Here is a 22,756-nt window from a genome sequence, read left to right as displayed (position 1 = left end):
TGTCCATCTGATTCAAGCACATTTATTGGAAAGGACCTGGGTAATACACAGAATGAAATCATGCATAGCTTGAAATATCTAAGAATAAAATAATTAACTTTGTTCATAAAATGGAACGAACTTTTTAAAAAGCCTGTTTCCTGGAAGAGAGGTTGATTTAGAACAACTATTTCTAAGAAAATTTTACATTTAGAAAACATTTCTAAATCTAAAACCAATTAAAATAATACCAGTAAATATCTACAAAATATAATAAAATCTACAAAAAATATTACTTAAAACATTATTACCTGTTTCTGATATTTTTGTAAAAATAAGTAAGTTATAGAGGGGAGAAGAACAGTTACGTAAGGCTAAAATACAGAAGAAGATCAGTTTAAAATTTACTCTGAGATAATAGTAGAGTATACTTTGCTAACTATAATCCTTACACTTCTACATATACATTTGACATCTAAAAATTAATTAATTACTGGACATTTTGCTTTTAAAAGCATAGAAATTCAGCATTTCATTGAGTACTTTAGTGTGAAATAAAATGTATTTGGTTAAGTAATAGTTTACAGTATTATTTTTCATGAGAGGAACAACAGCAGTTAATTGGATGAGGACATCAGGATAGTAGACTAGGCTGTGTAAATATGCAATTTAGACAGTGGAACCTATTTTGAGTTATTTAGGAAATTGACATTCTTTTTTTCCCCCCTTTCAGGACATAGCTAGTTCAGGTACATTTCCCTATGAGAATTCGATTTTAAAAATTTTATAAACATAGGAGCATAATAACTGGAACTTGTGAAGGTGTTTTTGCTTGAAAGGCCTAAAGCAGTCTCGGACCTTGAATTTTATACAGGCAACAAAACATAGTCACACCATTGTCTATCTTAATCCGGCAACCTTTGTACAATTCATCTCTTTAAGTAATTGTCATTCTTAAAAAGAAATGGAATGACGATGACTGACGTGTTTGTTTTGGTGGGCGAGCGCAGACCAAAAATGTCTGAGGTCATTGAATTCTCTTAAAACGAAGAACAGACACCCACATTTTTCTCAACCTCATTCCTGTGTTTTGCAACTGTTATAGTCAGTCAGTTTCCCTGTGTGTCGGTTCCTGATCTCTTTTATGAAATGTCGTCACTGGGTGTATGTGGCGGAGCCTCCTTAGGCTGATACTGCTTTGCCATCCCAAATGACCACCCTTCATCACCCCGCTAGAATCTCTGTTGTCCTTTAATAAAAGTAGAATTTAAATCAACAGTAAATCTCTGGTAACTCACAGTCCCAATTCCATGTGTTTTAACAGTTTTACCGAATTTAACAATAAGGAATGTTTCATGATCGGCTATATTTACTTCAGGAAAAATATTTTTGCTTCTCAAGGTGAGCTAGAGCATGCTTATTACTACAGCAGCATGGTTTGCTAATAAGGAGCTTCGCTATCGGCATCTCAGTGGAGAAAGTAAAACTTCTCCCATTTGGAAAATTTTTAAGTGATAAATCTTTAAGTTTTAGGGCTTTGATCTTTGAACTCGTGGGGTTGTGGACTTTTGAAGTGTGCCTTTGTGTATCTCTGGTTCTCACTCTTGTGGTTGCTAGGAGACAGCATTCCTTAGGCTGAATATCCCACTTGTTGCCCAATCTGGTCACTAAGAGTGTTAAGGTAGAGTTAATTTTTAGATCTCTTTGAGAAAGCTACCTTAAGATTAAAAAAAAAAATGTCACAGAGGGAGAGCCTGGTGGCTCAGAGTTACATATTCTATCCATTTTTTACTTCAGCACATTTATTTTACTATTCTTATATTTGCATAAAATATTCTGAAGTCTTTGACTTCGCAAGCCACATTCTTTAGTTTTGGGAGGTATTTATGATTTATTTGTACAACTCAGTAGGGCACATCTGGTCACGTATGTGATTAATTTGGAAAACGCGGTGGGCCTTGGTGTCTGCAGCCTAGCCTGCAAGCTCAGCACACGATCCTTAGTTAATAGACACCGTAACAAGAGATGCACCTTCCGTCAGTGATCATGTTCTTTTAGATTTATACAGACGCTTTTTATTTAGAAAAACTACTTTAATATACTTTATATTTGTGTAATTGATGTTTAGCAATTTATGTGCCCGTGAACGTGTATCCTGATATAACATTGTCTAACTGCCATGCGATTATTTAACAGGAGCTCCAATCTACAACACACTGTGTGATATACACATCTTCAGAAGAATGAAGTTGCTGTGTGTCTATGGTGTTTTTCTTTTTTTTCTTTTTTTTTTCCCTAGTGGTGGAAGGGGCTGGGGAGTCTCTGGCTTTGGCTCTTTGCCCTCCTCTGGACTTAATTTTTAGTTATCATCAGCTTTGAAGAGCTTGCTAGGGGCTTTCAAGGTCCCTTTCCAGGTTTAAGGTTTAATGATTATTTACTTAGTCTGAACAGACTAGATGTTCGTTAAACATTAGTGCTGATAACTAAATACGTATAGAAAAATAGCTTCAATTCATTGCCTCATTTTTTTCATTTTAAATTGGTTAGACTATTAAAAGGGTGAGATTATGTTTTATAAACCATATATCGGCATATGTACTCACAAGGATTTTGAATCTCCCTCTGGGCAAGAGGAGAGCAATGTGGATGTAAATATACAATACAATCTGGATGTAAATATACCAGAAGCATTTCAATGTTTGGTGGGAAAAATATGAGAGAACTGGGGTTGCCCTGGAAATTTCAGTGTACATGGTCACCATAGGTAGGTATCATAAGTAACTAGTTCACTATCCAAAGACAGAAATACTGAGCATAACAAAACCTATCAACTAAATGCTTTTTATACAGAAATACTACTGTGTAATTATTCTTGGTGAAGAATTTGTTACTTATGTTAGAATTATTTCTGTAATACAGTGAGAAAGTGGCTACAAGCATTGTGACCTTATATTCAGTGAACTTTTACGTCTCAAATACTGACAGTTATCAGGAAAGAGGAGCACAGTTTCATTGTAAACTACTTGAGGGAAGGGAGCCCATGTTTTGGTAGTGAGAATCCACAGAGTGAACTCAGAAGATAACAGTTGGCTCACATACGTGAATGTTAATCTTCCCCTGTTTGTAACGTCAGAGGCCAAGCTTTCCTGGTGCTTCACTGTTGATTCTTGTGTGATCTTCTGACACAACACTTGATGCATGCTTTTGGGTAGTGTTTGCCAAAACATGGAGCAAATATCATGAATAGCTCCAGTATTTTTCATGGCATGCACAAGCATTAAAAAAATATTGAATCACATCATGAGAAGCTGAATTGCTTTTCAGTTTCAAAGTGAATTCTTTCTCAAACCTTCTGAATACATCTAGGAGAAAGTCTCAGTTAAGAGTTAGTCTTTAACACCTTTCCCACACTTTGTAATAGATGGTACAGCTCTCAGGTTTAGTTTTCTGCAGACTACACTGTCCAACTCTAATATTTATTTTCATGGTTGCCTTCTGTTTATGGCATGAGATCTTGATTTTGTATTTGTGGTATTGAAGTTAAGTTATTTTGAAAAATAGATTTACTTAAGTGAAAAAGTGACAGAAAAATACTAAGTAAACGATAGTGTAGGTGGAACATAGGGCAACTGTCATGAACGAGGGGCTGAGGTTTGGGAAACAGTATTTTAAGAGTAATATCTAACAGATGATAGTTTCTAGAAGAGTTACCCTGGGTTCTGTGTATTTTTTTTTAAGCTCTTTATTGGAATATAATTGCTTTACACTCGTACCAGCTTTCTGAGGTACACCAAAGTGAATCAGCTGTATTTATACACATATCCCCATATCCCCTCCCTCGCGCGACTCCCTCCTGCTCTCCCTGTCCTGGCCCTCTATAACATCACCCATCATTGAGTTGATCTCCCTTTGTTATACAGCAACTTCCCACTGGCTATCTGTTTTACAGTTGGTAGTGTATGTATGTGTATGCTACTCTCTCACTTCATCCCAGCTTCCCCTACGCTCCCTGGCCCCCAACCCCGTGTCCTCCAGTCCATTCTCTGCATCGGCATCCTTATTCTTGCCCTGTCACTGGGTTCATCAGTACTATTTTTTATTTATTTTTTTAGATTCCGTATATATGAGTTAACATACAGTATTTGTTTTTCTCTTTCTGGCTTCCTTCACTCTGTATGACAGACTCTAGGTCCATCCACCTCATTAAATATAGCTCCATTTCATTCCTTTTTATGGCTGAGTAATATTCCATTGTATATATGTGCCACATCTTTATCCATTCATCTATTGATGGGCATTTAGGTTGTTTCCATGTCCTGGCTATTGTAAATAGTGCTGCAATGAACATTATGGTACATGTTTCTTTTTGGATTATGGTTTTCTCTGGGTATACGCCCAGTAGTGGGATTACTGGATCATATGGTAGTTCTATTTGTAGTTATTTAAGGAACCTCCAAACTGTTTTCCATAGTGACTGTACCAACTTACATTCCCACCAACAGTGCAGGAGAGTTCCTTTTTCTCCACACCCTCTCCAACATTTATTGTTTCTAGATGTTTTGATGATGACCATTCTGACCGGTGTGAGGTGATACCTCACTGTGGCTTTGACTCGCATTGCTCTAATGATTAGTGATGTTGAGCATCTTTTCATGTGTTTCTTAGCCATCTGCATGTCTTCTTTGGAGAAATGTCTATTTAGGTCTTCCGCCCATTTGTGGATTGGGTTATTTGCTTTTTTGGTATTAAGCTGCATGAGCTGCTTATATATTTTGGAGATTAATCCTTTGTCCATTGCTTCGTTGGCAAATATCTTCTCCCATTCTGAGGGTCGTCTTCTTGTCTTGTTTATGGTTTCTTTTGCTGTGCAAAAGCGTTTAAGTTTCATTAGGTCCCATTTGTTTATTCTTGACTTGATTTCCATGATTCTAGGAGGTGGGTCAAAAAGGATCTTGCTTTGATGTATGTCATAGAGTGTCCTGCCTATGTTTTCCTCTAGGAGTTTTATAGTGTCCGGCCTTACATTTAAGTCTTTAATCCATTTTGAGTTTATTTTTGTGTATGATGTTAGGAAGTGTTCTAATTTCATTCTTTTACATGTTGCTGTCCAATTTTCCCAGCACCACCTATTGAAGAGGCTGTCTTTTTTCCATTGTATATTCTTGCCTCCTTTGTCAAAGATAAGGTGCCCATACATGCGTGGGTTTATCTCTGGACTCTCTATTCTGTTCCATTGATTTATATTTCTGTTTTTGTGCCAGTACCATACTGTCTTGATCACTGTGGCCTTGTAGTATCGTTTGAAGTCAGGAAGCCTAATTCCACCAACTCCGTCTTTCCTTCTCAAGATTGCTTTGGCTATTTGGGGTCTTTTGCGTTTCCATACAAATCGTAAGATTTCTTGCTCTAGTTCTGTGAAAAATGCCATTGGTAATTTGATAGGGATTGTGTTGAATCTGTAAATTGTTTTGAGTAGTACAGTCATTTTCACAATATTGATTCTTCCAATCCAAGAACATGGTATGTCTCTCCATCTGTTTGTATCGTCTTTGATTTCTTTCATCAGTGTCTTATAGTTTTCTGCATACAGGTGTTTTGCCTCCTTAGGCAGGTTTATTGCTAGGTATTTTATTCTTTTGGTTGCAATGGTAAATGGGAAAGTTTCCTTAATTTCTCTTTCTGCTCTTCCATTGTTAGTGTATAGGAATGCAAGAGATTTCTGCGCATTAATTTTGTATCCTGCTACTTTACTAAATTCATCGATTAGTGCTAGCAGTTTTCTGGTAGAGTCTTTGGGGTTTTCTATGTATAATATCATGTCATCTGCAAAGAGTGACAATTTTACTTCTTTCCCAATTTGGATTCCTTTTACTTCATTTTCTTCTCTGATTGCTGTGGCTAAAACTTCCAAAACTATGTTAAATAATAATGGTGAGAGCGGGCACCTTTGTCTTATTCCTGTTCTTAGAGGGAATTCTTTCAGTTTTTCCCCATTGAGAATGATGTTGGCTTTTGGTTTCTCATATATTGCTTTTATTATGTTGAGGTAATTTCCTTCTATGCCCATTTTCTGGAGATTTTTAACATAAATGGATGTTGAATTTTGTCAAAAGCTTTTTCTGCATCTATTGAGATGATCATATGGTTTTTATCATTCAATTTGTTGATATGATGTATCACATTGATTGATTTGCATATATTGAAGAATCCTTGCATCCCAGGGATAAACCCCACTTGATCATGGTATATGATTTTTTTAATGTGCTCTTGGATTCTGTTAGCTAGTATTTTGTTGAGGATTTTTGCATCTATATTCATCAGTGATATTGGTCTGTAATTTTCTTTTTTTGTGACATCTTTACCTGGTTTTGGTATCAGGGTGATGGTGGCCTTGTAGAATGAGTTTGGGAGTGTTCCTCCTTCTGCAATATTTTGGAAGAGTTTGAGAAGGATAGGTGTTAGCTGTTCTCTAAATGTTTGATAGAATTTGCCTGTGAAGCCATTTAGCCCTGGGCTTTGTTTGTTGGGAGATTATTAATCACAGTCTCAATTTCCATACTTGTGATTGGTCTATTCATATTTTCTATGTCTTCTTGGTTCAGTCTTGGAAGATTGTATTTTTCTAGGAATTTATCCATTTCTTCCAGGTTATCCAATTTATTGGCATATGGTTGCTTGTAGTAGTCTCTCATGATCTTTTGTATTTCTGTGGTGTCCGTTGTTACGTCTTCTTTTTCATTTCTAATTCTGTTGATTTTCATCTTCTCCCTTTTTTTCCTGATGAGGCTGGCTAATGGTTTATCAATTTTGTTTACCTTCGCAAAGAACCAGCTTTTAGTTTCATTGATCTTTGCTATTGTTTCCTTCATTTCTTTTTCATTTATTTCTGATCCGATCTTTATGATTTCTTTCCTTCTGCTCACTTTGGGGTTTTTTGTTCTTCTTTCTCTAATTGTTTTAGGTGTAAGGTTAGGTTGTTTATTCAATGTTTTTCTTGTTTCTTAAGGTGGGACTGCATTGCTATAAACTTCCCTCTTAGAACTGCTTTTGTTGCGTCCCATAGATTTGGGGTTGTTGTGTTTTCATCGTCATTTGTTTCTAGATATTTTTTGATTTCCTCTTTGATTTCTTTAGTGATTTCTTGGTTGTTTAATAGTATATTGTTTAGCCTCCATGTGTTTGTATTTTTTACAGTTTTTTTCCTGTAATTAATATCTAGTCTCATGGCATGATCAGAGAAGATGCTTGATATGATTTCAATTTTCTTGAGTTTACCAAGGCTTGATTTGTGACCCAAGATGTGATCTATCCTGGATAATCTTCCATGTGCACTTGAGAAGAAAGTGTATTCTGTATTTTTTGGATAGAATGTCCTATAAATATCAATTTAGTCAAGATGGTCTAATGTGTCATTTAAAGCTTGTGTGTCCTTCCTTATTTTCTGTTTGGATGATCTGTCCATTGATGTAAGTGGGGTGTTCAAGTCTCCTACTATTATTGTGTTACTGTTGATGTCCCCTTTTATGGCTGTGAGCATTTGCCTTATGTATTGAGGGGCTCCTATGTTGGGGGCATAGATATTTACCATTGATATATGTTCTTCTTGGATGGATCCCTTGATCATTATGTAGTGTCCTTCCCTGTCTCTTGTAATAGTCTTTACTTTCAAGTCTAATTTGTCTGATATGAGTATTGCTACTCCAGCTTTCTTTTGACTTCCATTTGCATGGAATATCTTTTTCCATCCCTTTCCTTTCAGTCTATATGTGTCCCTTGGTCTGAAGTGGGTTTCTTATAGGCAGCATATAGAAGGGTCTTGTTTTTGTATCCATTCAGCCAGTCTGTGTCTTTTGGTTGGAGCATTTAATCCATTTATATTTAAGGTGATTATTGACATGTGTGTTCCAATTACCATTTTCTTAGTTGTTTTGGGTTTATTTTTGTAGGTCTTTTCCTTCTCTTGTGTTTCCTACTTAGAGAAGTTCCTTTAGCACTTGTTGTAAGGCTGGTTTGGTGGTGCTGAATTCTCTTAACTTTTGCTTGTCTGGAAAGCTTTTGATTTCTCCCTCAAATCTGAATGAGATTCTTGCTGGGTAGAGTATTCTTGGCGCTAGGTTTTTCTCTTTCAGGACTTTCAGTATATCCTGCCATTCCCTTCTGGCCTGCAGAGTTCCTGCAGAAAGATCAGCTGTTATCCTTATGGGTTTTCCCTTATATGTTATTTGTTGCTTTTCTCTTGCTGCTTTTAATATTTTTTCTTTGTGTTTAATTTTCGTTAGTTTGATTAATATGTGCCTCGGTGTATATCTCCTTGGGTTTATTCTGTATGGGACACTCTGCACTCCTTGGACCTGATTAATTATTTCCTTTCCCATGTTAGGGAAGTTTTCCACTATAACCTCTTCAAATATTTTCTCAGACCCTTTCTTTTTTTTCTTCTTCTTCTGGGATGCCTATAATTCGAATGTTGGCATGCTTAATGTTATCACCAAGGTCTCTGAGACTGTCTTCCATTCTTTTTATTCTTTTCTCTTTCCTGCTCTGTGGCAGTTATTTCCCCCATTCTATCTTCCAACTCACTTATTCATTCTTCTGCCTCTGTTATTCTGCTGTTTATACCATCTAGAGTATTTTTAATTTTGGTTATTTTGCTGTCCATTACTGTTTGTTTGCTCTTTAGTTCTTCTGAGTCCTTATTAACTGTTTCTTGTATTTTCTGTATTTTCTAATCAAGATTTTGGATCATATTTACTATCATTTCTCTGAATTCTTCTTCAGGCAATTTTACTATTTCCTCTTCATTTATTTGGTCTTGTGAGTTTTTTTCCTGCTCCTTTGCCTGCATGGTGTTTCTTTGTTTTCTCATTTTGTCTAATGTATAGGATTTGTTGTCTCATTTCCCTATGCTGCCTAGTAGTAATTCCTCTTGTTTCTGCCTTCTGCCCCCTGTAGTGGGGTTTGTCCAGTGTCTTGAGTAGGCTTCCTGGTTGGGGGGTCTGGTGTCTGCTTTCTGGTGTGTGGCTCTGTGTCTTGTCTCTCTCATGAGCAGGGCTGTGTCAGGAGGTGTGTTTTAGGGTATCTGTGAGGTTAATGTGGTTTTAGGTAGTCTTTGTGCTGATGAGTGGGTTTTTGTTCCTGTCTCATTTATAGTTTGGTGTGAGGTGTCCAGCACTGGCAGTTGCAGGCAGTCAGACGAAGCTGGGTCTTAGACTCTGATACAGGGCTCTGTGAGAGTTCTCTGCAGTTAATCTTCCCTGTGTCTGAGGACTCCCTAGTACTCTAGCATCCTGGATTCAGTGCTCCCTCCCCAGAGCCTCCTACTTGACTTCTGATGGAGTAGTCCAGACTTCAGAAGTTTCTTGTCCCTGCAATAAAGGGGTTTAAAGAAGACTGTCCAAGCCCCCAACTAATGGCAGAGTGTTGAGTCAAACAAATACTCAGTCAAGGAAACACATACATGTATAAGACACACAAATACTGAATCCAGTAGAACATAAGGCACTTAAAAGACCTGACAGAAGAACCCCAGTATGCCATCAGACAATCAAAGAGAAAACCAACAGAAATTCAAAACAAACAAACAAACAAACAAACAAACAAAAAAAAACCAAAAAACCACACACACACACAAACACAAATCTAGGGAGGTTTTGAAAGCTAGGATCAAATATAATAAAGAGCAAGAGTAGCACCAGACAGACTGAAGATTCTCAGAATGAAGTAAGACCATTATACTTAGAACTAAGATAAAGACAAAACCTAATAATAAAAACCAAAGCAGTGTGTCATCTGGAGAATAAAGCAAGGAAACAGAGCTGAGTGATAATATTGATTATAAGTATGTTAAGATAAAAGAGACTAAAAAAGTATAGAAGACAGGGCAACAGAAGGGTGTAGTGTGATTGGAAATATGAAAAGCAAAAGAAAAGAGAGAAAAAAATAGAAATGTATAAAAGATAGAGAAGGAAAGAGGGTAGAAGAGATAAAGTTAGCACTACAAAAAACTTAGATAGAAATAAAAATATGTAAAAAGTTTAAAAAATAAAAATAGAAGGAAAAATAGAATAAAAGAATATGTTATAATACATGTAGATTCCTTAGGATTAAGATTGAAATTAATTAAGAAAAATACACACACACACACACACACAAACACATATCCAGAGAAATTTTGAAAGCTATGATCAAATATAATAAAGAGCAAGAGTACATCAGACAGACTGAAGATTCCCAAAACAAAATCAGACAATTATAATCAGAACTAAGATAAAGACCAAACCTAATAATAAAAACCAAAGCAGTGTGTCATCTGGAGAATAAAGCAAGGAAACAGAGCTGAGTGATAATATTGATTATAAGTTTATTAAGATAAAAGAAACTAAAAAAGGATAGAACACAGGGTGACAGAAGAGCATAGTGTGACTGGAAATATGAAAAGAAAAAGAAAAAAATAGAAATGTATAAAAGATAGAGATGAAAAGAAGGTAGGAGAGATACAGTGAGCAGTACAAAAAACTTAGCTAGAAATAGAAATATATAAAAAGGCTAAAAATAAAAATAGAATAAAAATGTTATAAAATGTGTAGATCCCTTAGGACTAAGATCGTAAGTAATAAAAAAAACAAAAAACAGAAAACAAAAAAAAACCTAGAACTGACCCCAGAATGGACCAGATCAATAGAATTAATACTAATATTTCTGTTTCCTTGGGGTCTCAGCTGTAAGTGTCCTTCTAGCTGCCTTGGGTTTTTTGTATTACTCTGAGACCAGCAGAGCTTCCTTTATTGTTCATCTGTAAGCACCGGTGTGTGGGGAGAGAGAGGGTACAATAGTGGCTCCTTCCCCTGGGGGTGAGTGAGCAGTGGCACCCTGCCTGGGTCGCAGCTGCTCAGGCGGCTCGGGTGGTGCCTGTTGCAGAGGGACGCTGGCGGCTCTGGCCGAGAGAGTGACTATAACCGTGGCTCCTCCCCTCACCACAACTCCGCCTGGGCGCCCTGCCTCGGTCATAGCAGCTCAGTCGGCCATGGCAGTGCCTGTTGCAGAGGGACACCAGTGGCTCAGGTGTAAACAGAATGCCTCCAGAGCTGGGCCACCCTGTGGACTTTTGGCTCTTGGCTGCAGGCACTCTAGGCCAGCCCCACCCCGGGTGCCTTTGTTATTCTTGAGTGCATTAGCCAGGCCCAGAGGTGTCCTTCCTTTGTCCGTTGCAGGTGCCAAGAGAGAAGCTACACCCACAGCTCCTCCCCCTTGCTTGTGAGTCAGCAGTATTGAGCCACCACCATGGCCACCCAGCTTTCTGTGGTAGGCACTCTCCACTGCGGATTTCTTCCCTCCTGTCCTCTCAGTCCGTCTTCCCACTGCCAACAATGTTTTTCACCCTGAACCAATTCTCTGGTTCCCATGTTCCAGCTCCCAGACCCCCTGTTCAGCTGTGAACTGATGTCTCAGTCCAGACATGCTAAGCCATGGTGCAGACACTCCATGTGTTTCTCACTCTTTCCCGTCTGCCACAGCTCAGCCGCTTCACCCTCTTTGAACAGTCCCAAATGTCTCCCTTCTGACCCATGGAAATTCCCCACTGGAGAAGGGGTTTCCCCGTCAGATAAGGGACGTTTCCCCGAATTTGGCAATCTCCCCTCTGTTTCAGATCCCCCCACCCCAGGGTGTGGGACCCTTCCCTTTCCTTTCTTCTCCTCCTCTTTCTCCTTTTTTTTTTTTTCCCTCTGTCCTACCCAGTTATGTCAGGATCTTTGCAGTCCTTTCTGGTGCCCGAGGTCATTTGCTGGTGCTCAGCTGGTTCTCTGTGGGAATTATTGTGTCTTTTGGTGTATTCCTGATGCATCTGTGGAGAGGGATGCATTCCACGTCCTTCTACTTCACCACTATCTTCCTTCTCCCTGTGTATTTTTTAAAGGAAAAGTTGGCAAAGTAGTGATGTGTCTTGTTAAATTTTGAAACCTTTTTGAGAAGTAATGAAAATAATGGAAGGAAGATGATAATCTTTATTGGGACCCTCTGTGCTAAGGGTTTTTCACATGCTGTCATTTGATCCTTCTAACAATTTTGAAAAATTAGTGTTAATTTCTATGTTCAGGCTTAGGTTTGAACTCCAAGGCTCTCTTCTGACTACACTGTTAAGATATTAGCTCACTGGCTCTTGTGCACCAACTACAGGCATGTTAAAGGCGAAGAATGTGGGTAGAGATGACTATGGGAAAGCATGGATTTTGGAGTCTGGCTCACCTGAGTTTGAATCCCAGATATTTGCCCTGTGCAACCTTAGCATGCTGTTTACTCTGTTATTTACTATGTGCAAACTTTTCTGAGCCATGATATTTTTTCAATCTATAAAATGTAAAAAATTATAACAAGCTTACAGAAGTGTCGGAAGGGTTAAGTGAAATAGCGCATGTAAAGCACTTAGCACAGTACCTGGAAAGTAAGCAGTTACTCAATGTTAGTGGCTTCATGCTATTAAAAAAAATTCTGGACTCCTCATATTAAGTGAGATTAAAAATAATTATTAGATATGCATGTGAAGTGGAAAAGTGACTTTATATACCCATGGACAAATATTTGATCCCTTCAACAACACTCTCCTCACCACAGGAGACTAATTAAGGAAGATAGAGAGACAGAGTTATCATTTAGTCCCATATATTCACAAATTAATAAACAAAATGCATTTTACTTCTTTCTGTTCCCTCCTCTCTTGGTGTCCTAAATGAAATAGGCTGCCTTTATAGAAGATCTGAAGTAAGAACCCCAATGTGATAAAAATTTAGCTCCTTTCATTATAAAGGATATATTAAATATATAACAATGAATTTATTTTAATCTGATTTAAAAGTGTATTTTATCAATAATAGCATATATTTTTCTATAGTGGGCACTGATAACTATTAAAAACAGGTTCAAGAATGCCACTCAGATTTTTATGATTCAGAAGAACTCTAGCATATTGTCCCACATTTGCTGCTAAAAAGAATGGCTCTTACCTTCCCATCTTTCCTTTTACCAAAACCTTTAAAGAATCCATCAGGCTTCCTTAGGTTATATGGACTTACACAATTAGTTCTTATGATAATAAAAATTAAAGTATTTTTTAAGAGTCAATGCTTTTCTTTATGAGAAGGTTACATACAGGAAAGTATTTAGATTATTCACCAGAAAGCATCAATATTTTAATTTATTTTCAGAAATAAAGAGTTTGAAGAAGCTGTCAATTTCTTTACCTGGGCTGTCAAAATTGATCCACATTTTCTGGATGCTTACATTGGACGGGGAAATTCTTACATGGAATATGGACATGATAAGGCCACCAAACAAGCACAGAAGGACTTTCTGAAGGCACTGCATTTTAATCCAGTCTATACAAAAGCCAGAATTTGTTTAGGCTATAATTTGCAGGTAATATTGTATAACATTTTGGATCATGAAAGCACCTTTTGGATAAGAAAAAGAATATATTTGGCCTTTTAGTGGTGGTTGGGATCCATGATATTTCTTTGGCAAAGAACATTTTACCTTTCCCTTCTTATTAGTATCCAGAGCAGCAGTGGGAAGCAGGGGTTTGATGAGTTACAGGGAGCCTGCCTGGGGAGCATACCCAGGGACCTGGTGTCATAGTAAGATGAGCATCTTCTGAACTTGAGTTTCCTTAATGCCTGCACCTCTTTCTACCTCACCCCCTGTACTGACCACACTTATAGACAGCTTTTAAGACTTGCCTGATAAGAACGTGGCTAAAATTTGTTTCACTAGTTTACACCTGGGCTCCATAGGTTTTGTCCTATTAAACTGGTGAAAAGCTAAAGGGAATAAATAACGCATGATCCATGCAATGGAGCAGACAACCACTGTATAGGGACTTTTGAATTCAGGTCATCTTTCAAATGGCAGTGAATTCGAACATACTGGAAGGCAAGAGACCAGGCATTTGTCCTTCCAGCACATTGGAAGAGTGTTGCTCTGTGTGTTGTCAAGCAGGTCTCTGAGTGATTTCTGGGACACTCTGACCTGACCCATATATTCACTGAGCTATTTGCACTAATTAAAGATGTAGTGATATTCTTGGAATAAAGTGCTAGATGTGTTATATTTTCCATGAAAAGGAAAGGAGTAATCTTTTTATCCCTTTCAATATTAAAAAATTTAAACAATGAGCAAAAGTATGTTTAAATTATGATAATTTGCAGAAATTCCTGTTAATAGTCTGTCATTAAAGTTGAATTTTTTTTTTCATTTAAAAATAAGTGAATTTGGCTGATCTAAGACTAATAATATTTGAGGTGGTTGTGGGGTTGGTTATAGTGAGGTATGCCCAAGAACTGATTAATAAAGGAAATAAGATTGCCTTCTGAGAGTTAAACATAAAATTAGCCATTGCTTGATCACAGTAGAAATTTTCAGTCAGTTTAGAGACAGGGTGATTCCCAAAACAGCTAGAGCTGACTGCAGTCAAAAGAAATGTGTTAACATTATCATTCAATGCATTCGACAAGCATTTACTGAGCACCTAGTATAGACAGGAACTGATCTAGGCCTAGGCATACAGCAGTGACCAAAATCACTGGGTTCTTCTTCTAGAGTTTACTACCTACTGGAGAGATTGGCATCAAGCAGTCATATGAATAATTATTTAATTATACTCATGATAAGTGCAACAAAGAAAAAGGATGGATTTTAGGACAACTTATAACAAGGGAACCCAGCTTTGTTTTAGGGGTGAAGGAAGGCTTTTTGAGAAATTAACATTTAAATTGAGGTGTGAAAGACTAGTAATTAGGGGTGGGAGTTGGGGCTTAGAACACAGTGTTCCAGAGAGAGGGAGCAGCCCATTATAAAGTCTTGTGAGAAAGAGACAGAGGGCTCAAGGGGATGGAATGTTATGGACAAGAGGAGAGTGATGTAGGATGAGACTACAGAAATGAGTAATGACTAGAGGTGAAGGTCATTTTAACTGGTCCAGGTCAGTTAAAAATGTGAATATCACTCACCAGAGCAGTGGCATCAGATTTGTGTTTTATGAAGATCTCACTGGGTATATATCAACCTGAAGGACAATTGAAAAACACATCAGTATAAGGAAGAATTGAATCAGGAAAGGAAGGACTGAAAAGGAGAGTTAGAGAGGCCCATCAAATCCTGTTTGGGGCGAAGACTGACTATTTTTTGGATAAATATGAAACAGGTTCCCATACCATGCGCTAAGCACTAGAGATATGAAAGTGAGCAAAACAGACGTTGTCAGGAACAGACAAGTTCAATTCCTTGTTTATCAAATGAACATGTGATGACAATGTTGATTTCCACATAACTTACTGTGAGGGAGAAGCTTTACTGGTTAAAGAACAGGGTCTAGTTAACTAAGTTATATTTCTTATTAGTTTTATGCAAGAGTTATTGGGCTCTGCTTGGTTTTTGTGAGCGTAGAGCTTCTGAGATTCTGGCAGGTTGGGTTTTCGAGCCCACAGGAATAAAGGACAGTCCCTGGACTGTGCTGAATTAATCAACCTACTGTCTTCCTGTGATGAGGTATTTAGTTGCCAACTGGTCTTCTCTAGGATATACTCTGACATCATTCTGTTAACAGTGTCCCTCTACTGACCTTCTGTCTTTTTTTCCAGTTGGCACTAAGGTTGGTATAAACACCTGCTTGGTAGTTTTATCAAATAGGTTTTACACCATTAGTTTATTCATTTACTTATTCAACACATATTTACTTTATTATGTGTAGTATGTATAACTGGAGATTCAATGCCAAGTAAATAGACAATTCCTGCTTGTGTGTGCAGAGCTCAATGGAAATTTTGCAGTGATTGTCAGAAGCATTGGTGTTTCCCGTGGTGGTCAAGATTTTATGTTGTTCAAGACTGGTATATGAGATGACTCTGACAATTAGATTTATTTCACTTAATTAAAATTTCAGCATATATGCTCAGAGGTAATCAATCAATTGAATGCACTCACAGTACCACCTACTTCCTTGTTTAAAATATCTTAGATTTAGCACAATATAAATATACCCTTACTAAAGGCTTTATTTGATTAAGTTAGAATCATAAACATTTGTCATGATATGGACAATTTCCTACTTGATGTAAATGGAAAATTATTTTAGGCCCAAGGAAAATTCCAGAAAGCTTGGAACCACTTTACCATTGCCATAGAAATTGATCCAAAGAGCTACCTCGCCTATGAAGGAAGAGCTGTCGTCTGTCTTCAGATGGGTGATAATTTTGCTGCAATTCAGGATATAAATGCTGCCATAAAGGTACAAATCCACTTATATTACCATTAGGATTAAATTAACATCATCAGTGAATAGGATCAAGTAAGACGTTCTCTATTGCCTTTTTAAAAATGACTTGTAGAGAAAATAATATTTGTATTTTTCCCCAGGAGTTTCCTAGAGTAGAGAGTTATTATAGCTTACCAATTTTATAACCTAAATGCATTTTAAAAATTTAAAAACAAATCCCTAATAAATGTTAATTCCTCTCAGTAAATGCAAGTTTATAGTTTCGTGATACATCAATATTGTTTTGTAATAAAAAATGAATGCAAAAAAAATAAATAACGTTCTGGGTTTGAAGGAACTAAAGAAAGAACAATGTAAATCCCCAGCTTCTTCTGGAGTAAATGGCAAATAAAAAAATGCAGTGACAGAAAATCTGCCTTTTTTCTTCTAGATTTTAAGTTCTTTTTCTGTAGATTTGGGTAGATGTTGTAATCTTTGAGGTGAGAAAAAGGAAAGACCTGGAAGATAATTGCTACGCCATAGGACAAATAAACATGTTAACTATTTAATTTCTTCTCCAGCTTAACACCTAAACAGACAAGCTTCTCCCCTTGCATCTATTCTTTGCAAAGGAGCTGAGTAAAGTACTAAGATTATTTGTTTTACTGCAACCAAATCAACAAAGTGTTGACATTGAACCAACTTCATACCGAGTCATTTCTCAAAATATTTGCTCTAATGGGATTTCACCTGCACTATAAAATTACTAGTTTCCCACAAAGAGATTTCATAATGTCCATTTTTGCAGACACGAATTGGAGATAAGCACTATTCCCAGATGCTAAATGCTCATTCTATTATATTTGCAGATCAATACTACAGCAGAATTCTTAACAAATCGTGGTGTGATTCACGAGTTTATGGGCCAACAACAGAACGCAATGAGAGACTATCAAGCAGCAATTTCTCTAAACCCCACATACTCGCTAGCTTACTTTAACGCAGGAAATATCTACTTTCACCACCGGCAGTTTTCCCAGGTAATGTGAGTTTTCCTTAACATTTTCTATTTGACACTATACGCTTTCTTTGTTATATATAGCATGGAAATGAAATCCTTATATCTCAGGCTAATTATTGATTAGCTCTTTAAAAATTTTTTTCTTTCATAAAAATATTTATAATTACTTATTAATTGTTTACACCTCTATGGATCTAGTCTCTGCATTATCATCAGCCAGTCAATGCTTGTCCAGAACACATTGTTTTGGAGTTCTCTGAGTGGCGGCAGTCGCCTCGCTATCCACGGTCATCAGCTTCCAGCCTGGAATCCTCTGCTCTTTGCCCCCACTTAGCCAAATCGCAGACTTCCTTCCAGTTTCTCTTTCACGATGCGATCCTCTAACTCATCTTCATTTCTACCTTTTCTAAGTTTCAGTCACCTGAGCGCTTGACTGGGAGTAAGGAGATATATATGTTAGTTCTGATTTTTATGACAACTTAATCTTTTTGGACCTCAGTTCCTAACAGCTGAAATGAAAGTGTTGGGTTATTAGATGGTTTTTTTTATATTTTGAATTTATTTTATTTGAACTGTAATGCATTACATGACTCGGACTCTATTTTATTTGTGTTTTTTATAAATCTGTATTCACTCTTTTGTTCTTTACCTTCAATTTAATTTTATTCTTTGTCTATCTTTTTTGAGTTGGAAGCTTAATCCGTTTACTGTCGCCCTTTCATTTACATTGTGATAAGTTTTTAAGGTTATGTCTTTTCCCCAAGTACTGTTTTCAGCAGTATTCCCCTGTATTTTGGTCTTTAATGTTTTTATTTTTGTTTTCCCAAAATGTTGCACTGGAAATTCCCCTTTGACTAAAGAACAAATTAATAGAGCACTTAAAATGTACAGGATGAAGGGCTTTTGTATGTCCTAAAATTAGAAGTTATTGAGTTTTAATGTGGTCTAATATATTGCAACTTTTTTTTTCTCTAATATTCCTGGGGTCTTTCCAAAGAAGAGTTTCTATCATTAGGATATAGCATTAAAATATATGTATATCCACCTTATTAATTACATTTTTATTAGTCTATTTCCATGCTTTTTTTTTTTTTTTTCATTTGATTCATCTTGGACAGAGAAAGGTTTATCCAAGTATCCTATACTAGTGTGGCCCTATACAGTTTTCTTTACATATCTGTAATTTCTGCTTTATGAAAATTATTGCTACACTATTTCATGTATAGATATTCATACATATTACATATGCATTGTGAATTGTAGTCTTCAACTTTACAAATGTTCTTCTCTGTTTCTCTTTGGCGTAAATTTTCCTTTATCTGATATGAAGATCCTGACCTCTGATTTCACTTGGTTTGCTTTTGCCAGATAGTCCTTTGTCCTTCCTTTCATTTTCAGTGTTTAGAATCCTTTGTTTTAGCTGTGTCTCTTTTATGCAGTGTAGAATGGGATTTTGTTTTAGATGACAATTTGAAAATATTTATCTTTTAATAAGTGGGTTATATCCCATTAACATTTTGGCATGGTTAGCATGTTTGGTCTTAGTTCCGTCATTTTATGTCATATTTTCTGTTTATATGTATTTAAAATATTCTGTGGTCTGTTTTATTTAAAAAGTTCAGAGTTTTTCTAGTATTTAGGAAGGTTTACAGTTTTGTGTTAGAGACTACTTTTGTAAAAATACCTTTGTACCCCTTACTTCCTTATTTCTTTGGTTTCTCTGCTATGAAAAACAATAAAATGACCCGTTAATCTCTTCCTCCCTTACTTCTCCCTCTCATCTATTAGTCAATTTTAGTTAATAGTGTTCTCTTTTAAAAAATGTTTATATTTATACCCTTAAATATGCTTGAGCTTATCCTGTCAGCCTGCCATGTCAGCTTGTTTTCCACTCTCTGTATTTTCCCATTTTGTTGTGTTTCGTTAATCCTACACTGCCTGAGGATTTAATATTTGCATACTATTTTGTTACCCTTATTTCATGTTTTAGTCTTAATTCTTCAGTTAAATATATTTAATTCTCATCACCAGGCTTTTTGTCAAAGTTGCCCTTCTAACCAATCATTTCTTGGTGGTCCGAAATTAGTCTTCTGGTAGAGTCCTGAGAAAGGGTTCATGAAAATAATTCCTTGAATTGTTTCATGTTCACAGCTGTTAGCCTGCAGCCTTTATATCTTAAGACAGCATGTCTGGGTTTAGAATCCTTGACTCACTTTTTCTTTCCTTGAGTGTTTTGTAAGTGTTGCTTCACTATTTTTTGGTGTCATCTATGGTTGGTGTCAAAAGCCTAATGCAAACCTGATTTTTGTTACTGGTGACTTCTTTTTGTCATAGTAATCAAAGGGTTTTTTTTATTTGGTTTTGTTTTATTTTTTAAAGTTGAAAGTTTCGGTGTTATGTGTTAGAGTTGACCTTTCGGGGTCAAAGTTATCAAGTACAGAGTGTTCATTTTCTTGTTTTCTATTTTTAAATTTTTTTACTTTTATTGGGGTATAGTTGTGTTACAATGCTGTGTTAGTTTCTACTGTACAGCGAAGTGGAGTTCCCTGTGCTATACAGCAGGTTCTCATTAGTTATCTATTTTCTACATATTAGTGTATATATATCAATTCCAATCTCCAAATTCATTTCAGAATGCATTTTCAATATTTAGATTTCAGAAAATCTTTGTTGAATTCAGTGTAAAATTTTTTCTGTTTCATTGTTTTGATTTTTTTCATTGGGAATGAATACCATTTATTATAAATAGGACCTATTTTGATGTTTACATGACGATTATTTTATTCAAGTGTTTTTTATCTCAATTTCTGTTTCATTTTGTTTTGCATCTCTCTTCTAAATCTTTGCTGTGTTTTCTATCTGTTATTCCCTTGTGGACCTTATAATTCAGATTTCTTTAAAATTTTTTCTAGTTGCCTCCCATTTCCATGACTTGTCTTCCTGGCCACCTCTTTTCTAAGTTCCTTTATTATTTATTTATTTCTTTCTAAAAAAAATTTTGTTATTTATTTATTTATTGGCTGTGTTGGGTCTTCGTTGCTGCATGCAGGCTCTCTCTAGTTGTGGCGAGTGGGGGCTACTCTTCATTGTGGTGCACAGGCTTCTCATTGCCATGGCTTCTCTTGTTGCAGAGCATGGGCTCTGGGTGAGTGGGCTTCAGTAGTTGTGGCACATGGACTCAATAGTTGTGGCGCATGGGCTTAGTTGCTCCATGGCATGTGGGACCTTCCTGGAGCAGGAATCAAACCCATGTCCCCTGAATTGACAGGCGGATTCTTAACCACTGCGCCACCTAGGAAGTCCCTATTTATTTATTTCTTAAATGCAGTTTCTTAATTTTTTCTACTTCATTTTATAATGTTATGTTATAATTTTTATCAATGTTGTAGCAATACCTTTTTTCTGGCCAGTTTTTTATTAACTTTCCAAAAATTAAGCTGTTAATAATTTTTTATCTTTGTTTTTACAGTGAAAGCAGGCAAATTACTATTCTATTGCCCACATTTGAAAGAGAGAATTTTTTCCGCCTGGATTAGTAGCAGGGATTCTTGTGGGAAACAAGGTGAAAAGCTGTGGTAACTCTCCAAGTTGAGCTGCCTTGATGCTATTGCAGAGGACTTTACAGTATGTCCTTTCTAGCTGAACCTGGTTTGGGAAGGCTTGTAACATAAGTTCTGTGTTTCTTGGAACTTTTCACAGCCTTTGCTTCTTAGATAACATACTCATTTTAAAAAGTTGTTTTTATTGCTTCCATTTTCTGAGGTTTATAACCTCTTTATTCCCCTCTACCACCCAATACTGTCACCATACCCCTTAAAAATGATCTTGGGGGCACATTTGTCTGCCAAGAGCCTACAGTTCCTGAATGTATTTTGCTGGAAAAGTTGAGCAGATATTTCCTGACTCCACTTAGCACTTCATTCTTTCAGTCTCCTTATATTTATAAGGTATCTGCCATGTGCTAGGAATTACAAAGACCCTGAGGATACAGAGCGAAGCAAGATAAGGAAAATTTCTTTTATGATGTAGCTTACATTTTATTGGAGGAAGAAATAGAAAATACATAAGAATATATTATTCATGATAAACATCTGATACCATCTCATGTAAGCATTATTATATCAGTATTAGCATACTTGTGGGACTATGTGAGATTGCCTGGGTGGATAGTAGAGGTGAAGAGAAGGGGTTTAAGGAACAAGCCCTGGGGCTACACCAATGTTTAGAAGTGAAGCAGAGAGGAGATGCTAAAGTGTAGACTGAGACGGGAGTGTCTAGCCAGGATGACGGGAAGAAAAGCAGGGGAGCATGATATCAACTCAAGAGTAAATTGTTTTAAGAAGGGAAATGTGTCCTGTGTCAAATGCTGCTGAGAAGTCAAGGAAAAGGAGGATGGAGAAAGTCACTGATGACTCTGGCAAGAACATTCTTGGAGTCACAATGGCATCAGAGCCTTGAGTGGAAAGGTTCATGGAGAAAATGTGAGGTGAAAAATTAGAGGCAGCCCAGCTAGTTCAAGAAAGTCTTCTGTGAAGAGAAGTAGTGAAATGGAGGTGACGGCTAGTGTGGAGTAAGTCGTTCTTATTTTTAATTTTTTAAAATACGAGGGATCTTGATTCACGCTCCTACGTTAATGAAAGGATCTAGTAGAAAGGGAGAAATTATTGGTGCAAGAGATAGAGGCAGGGATAATTAAGATCCAAATCTTTGAGGATTTGATGGGGCTAAAGTTCGGAGGTTCCAGGGGTGGCCTTTGAAGGGAACAGGACACACTATCGATTATGTCATGAGGGAAGGCAGAAAGTTGGGACACAGCTGGATGTAAATAGGTAGACTTTGATAGTAAGTATTTCTCTTTATTGATTATATATTTTTTCAAGGAATATCAGTATCAGTTACCAGTTAAGAGTGAGGGTGGGCAGGTAAAAAGGAGGATAGCACGGCCAGGAGTTTTGAAGAGAAAAGAGAAAACATAAAATAATCATTTTAGAGAGTGGTAGGGTGAACATTCTAGGAAGTAGAGTAGGATTACTAGACAACTTTAAGTTCTCATATGAGGTTTGTGGTTAAATTTAAAGTGAGATCTTGATTCTATGCTGCTTTGGATATAATTCTTTCTATACAGATTCAGTACGGCTTTCTGTCACTCCACAATTGTTTCTCTGTGTTAATCTCTTATCTCCTCATTCCAGTTAAGCTCTTTAATGCCAGGAATCACACTTCTTTCTCTTCTCTCTACATTTCCTTACTCAGTAAGCCCACCTATACCCATGGCTTATACTACATGTCAGCCTCTATCTTTCTTCTGAGCTTCTAACCCATATTTATCACCAGTTGCTAAAACTGGATATTTTCCCAGTGCATTAGAGCCAAAACTGAATTAATCTCTATATCCTCTATGCCCCGTCCAGCTCTTCTTTGTATAAACCCTGTCTCAATTCAAGATGTCATTCCATAGAATCACCTGAGTAAAAAAATGTTAGCATCAATCATAACTTTCTCTCCCTCAAATT

The 22,756-nt window shown here is 36.7% G+C and overlaps 1 protein-coding gene across 1 annotated transcript in view; it reads left to right on the top strand.

Moving 5' to 3' along the window:
- TTC6 (tetratricopeptide repeat domain 6) overlaps positions 1-22,756 on the top strand; it is a 192,253-nt gene that overhangs the window by 163,409 nt on the left and 6,088 nt on the right. The window contains exons 28-30 of the mRNA XM_057724891.1: positions 13,179-13,389; positions 16,103-16,255; positions 17,092-17,262. Of these exons, the coding sequence (XP_057580874.1) occupies positions 13,179-13,389; positions 16,103-16,255; positions 17,092-17,262 (535 nt within the window). The remainder of the gene's footprint in view (positions 1-13,178; positions 13,390-16,102; positions 16,256-17,091; positions 17,263-22,756) is intronic.

The sequence above is a fragment of the Hippopotamus amphibius genome, chromosome 2, assembly GCF_030028045.1.
Source record: "Hippopotamus amphibius kiboko isolate mHipAmp2 chromosome 2, mHipAmp2.hap2, whole genome shotgun sequence".
In the NCBI taxonomy this organism is placed as follows: Eukaryota; Metazoa; Chordata; class Mammalia; order Artiodactyla; family Hippopotamidae; genus Hippopotamus; species Hippopotamus amphibius.
Note: the sequence above shows the minus strand (reverse complement) of the source record. Positions and strands in the feature narration are given on the sequence as shown.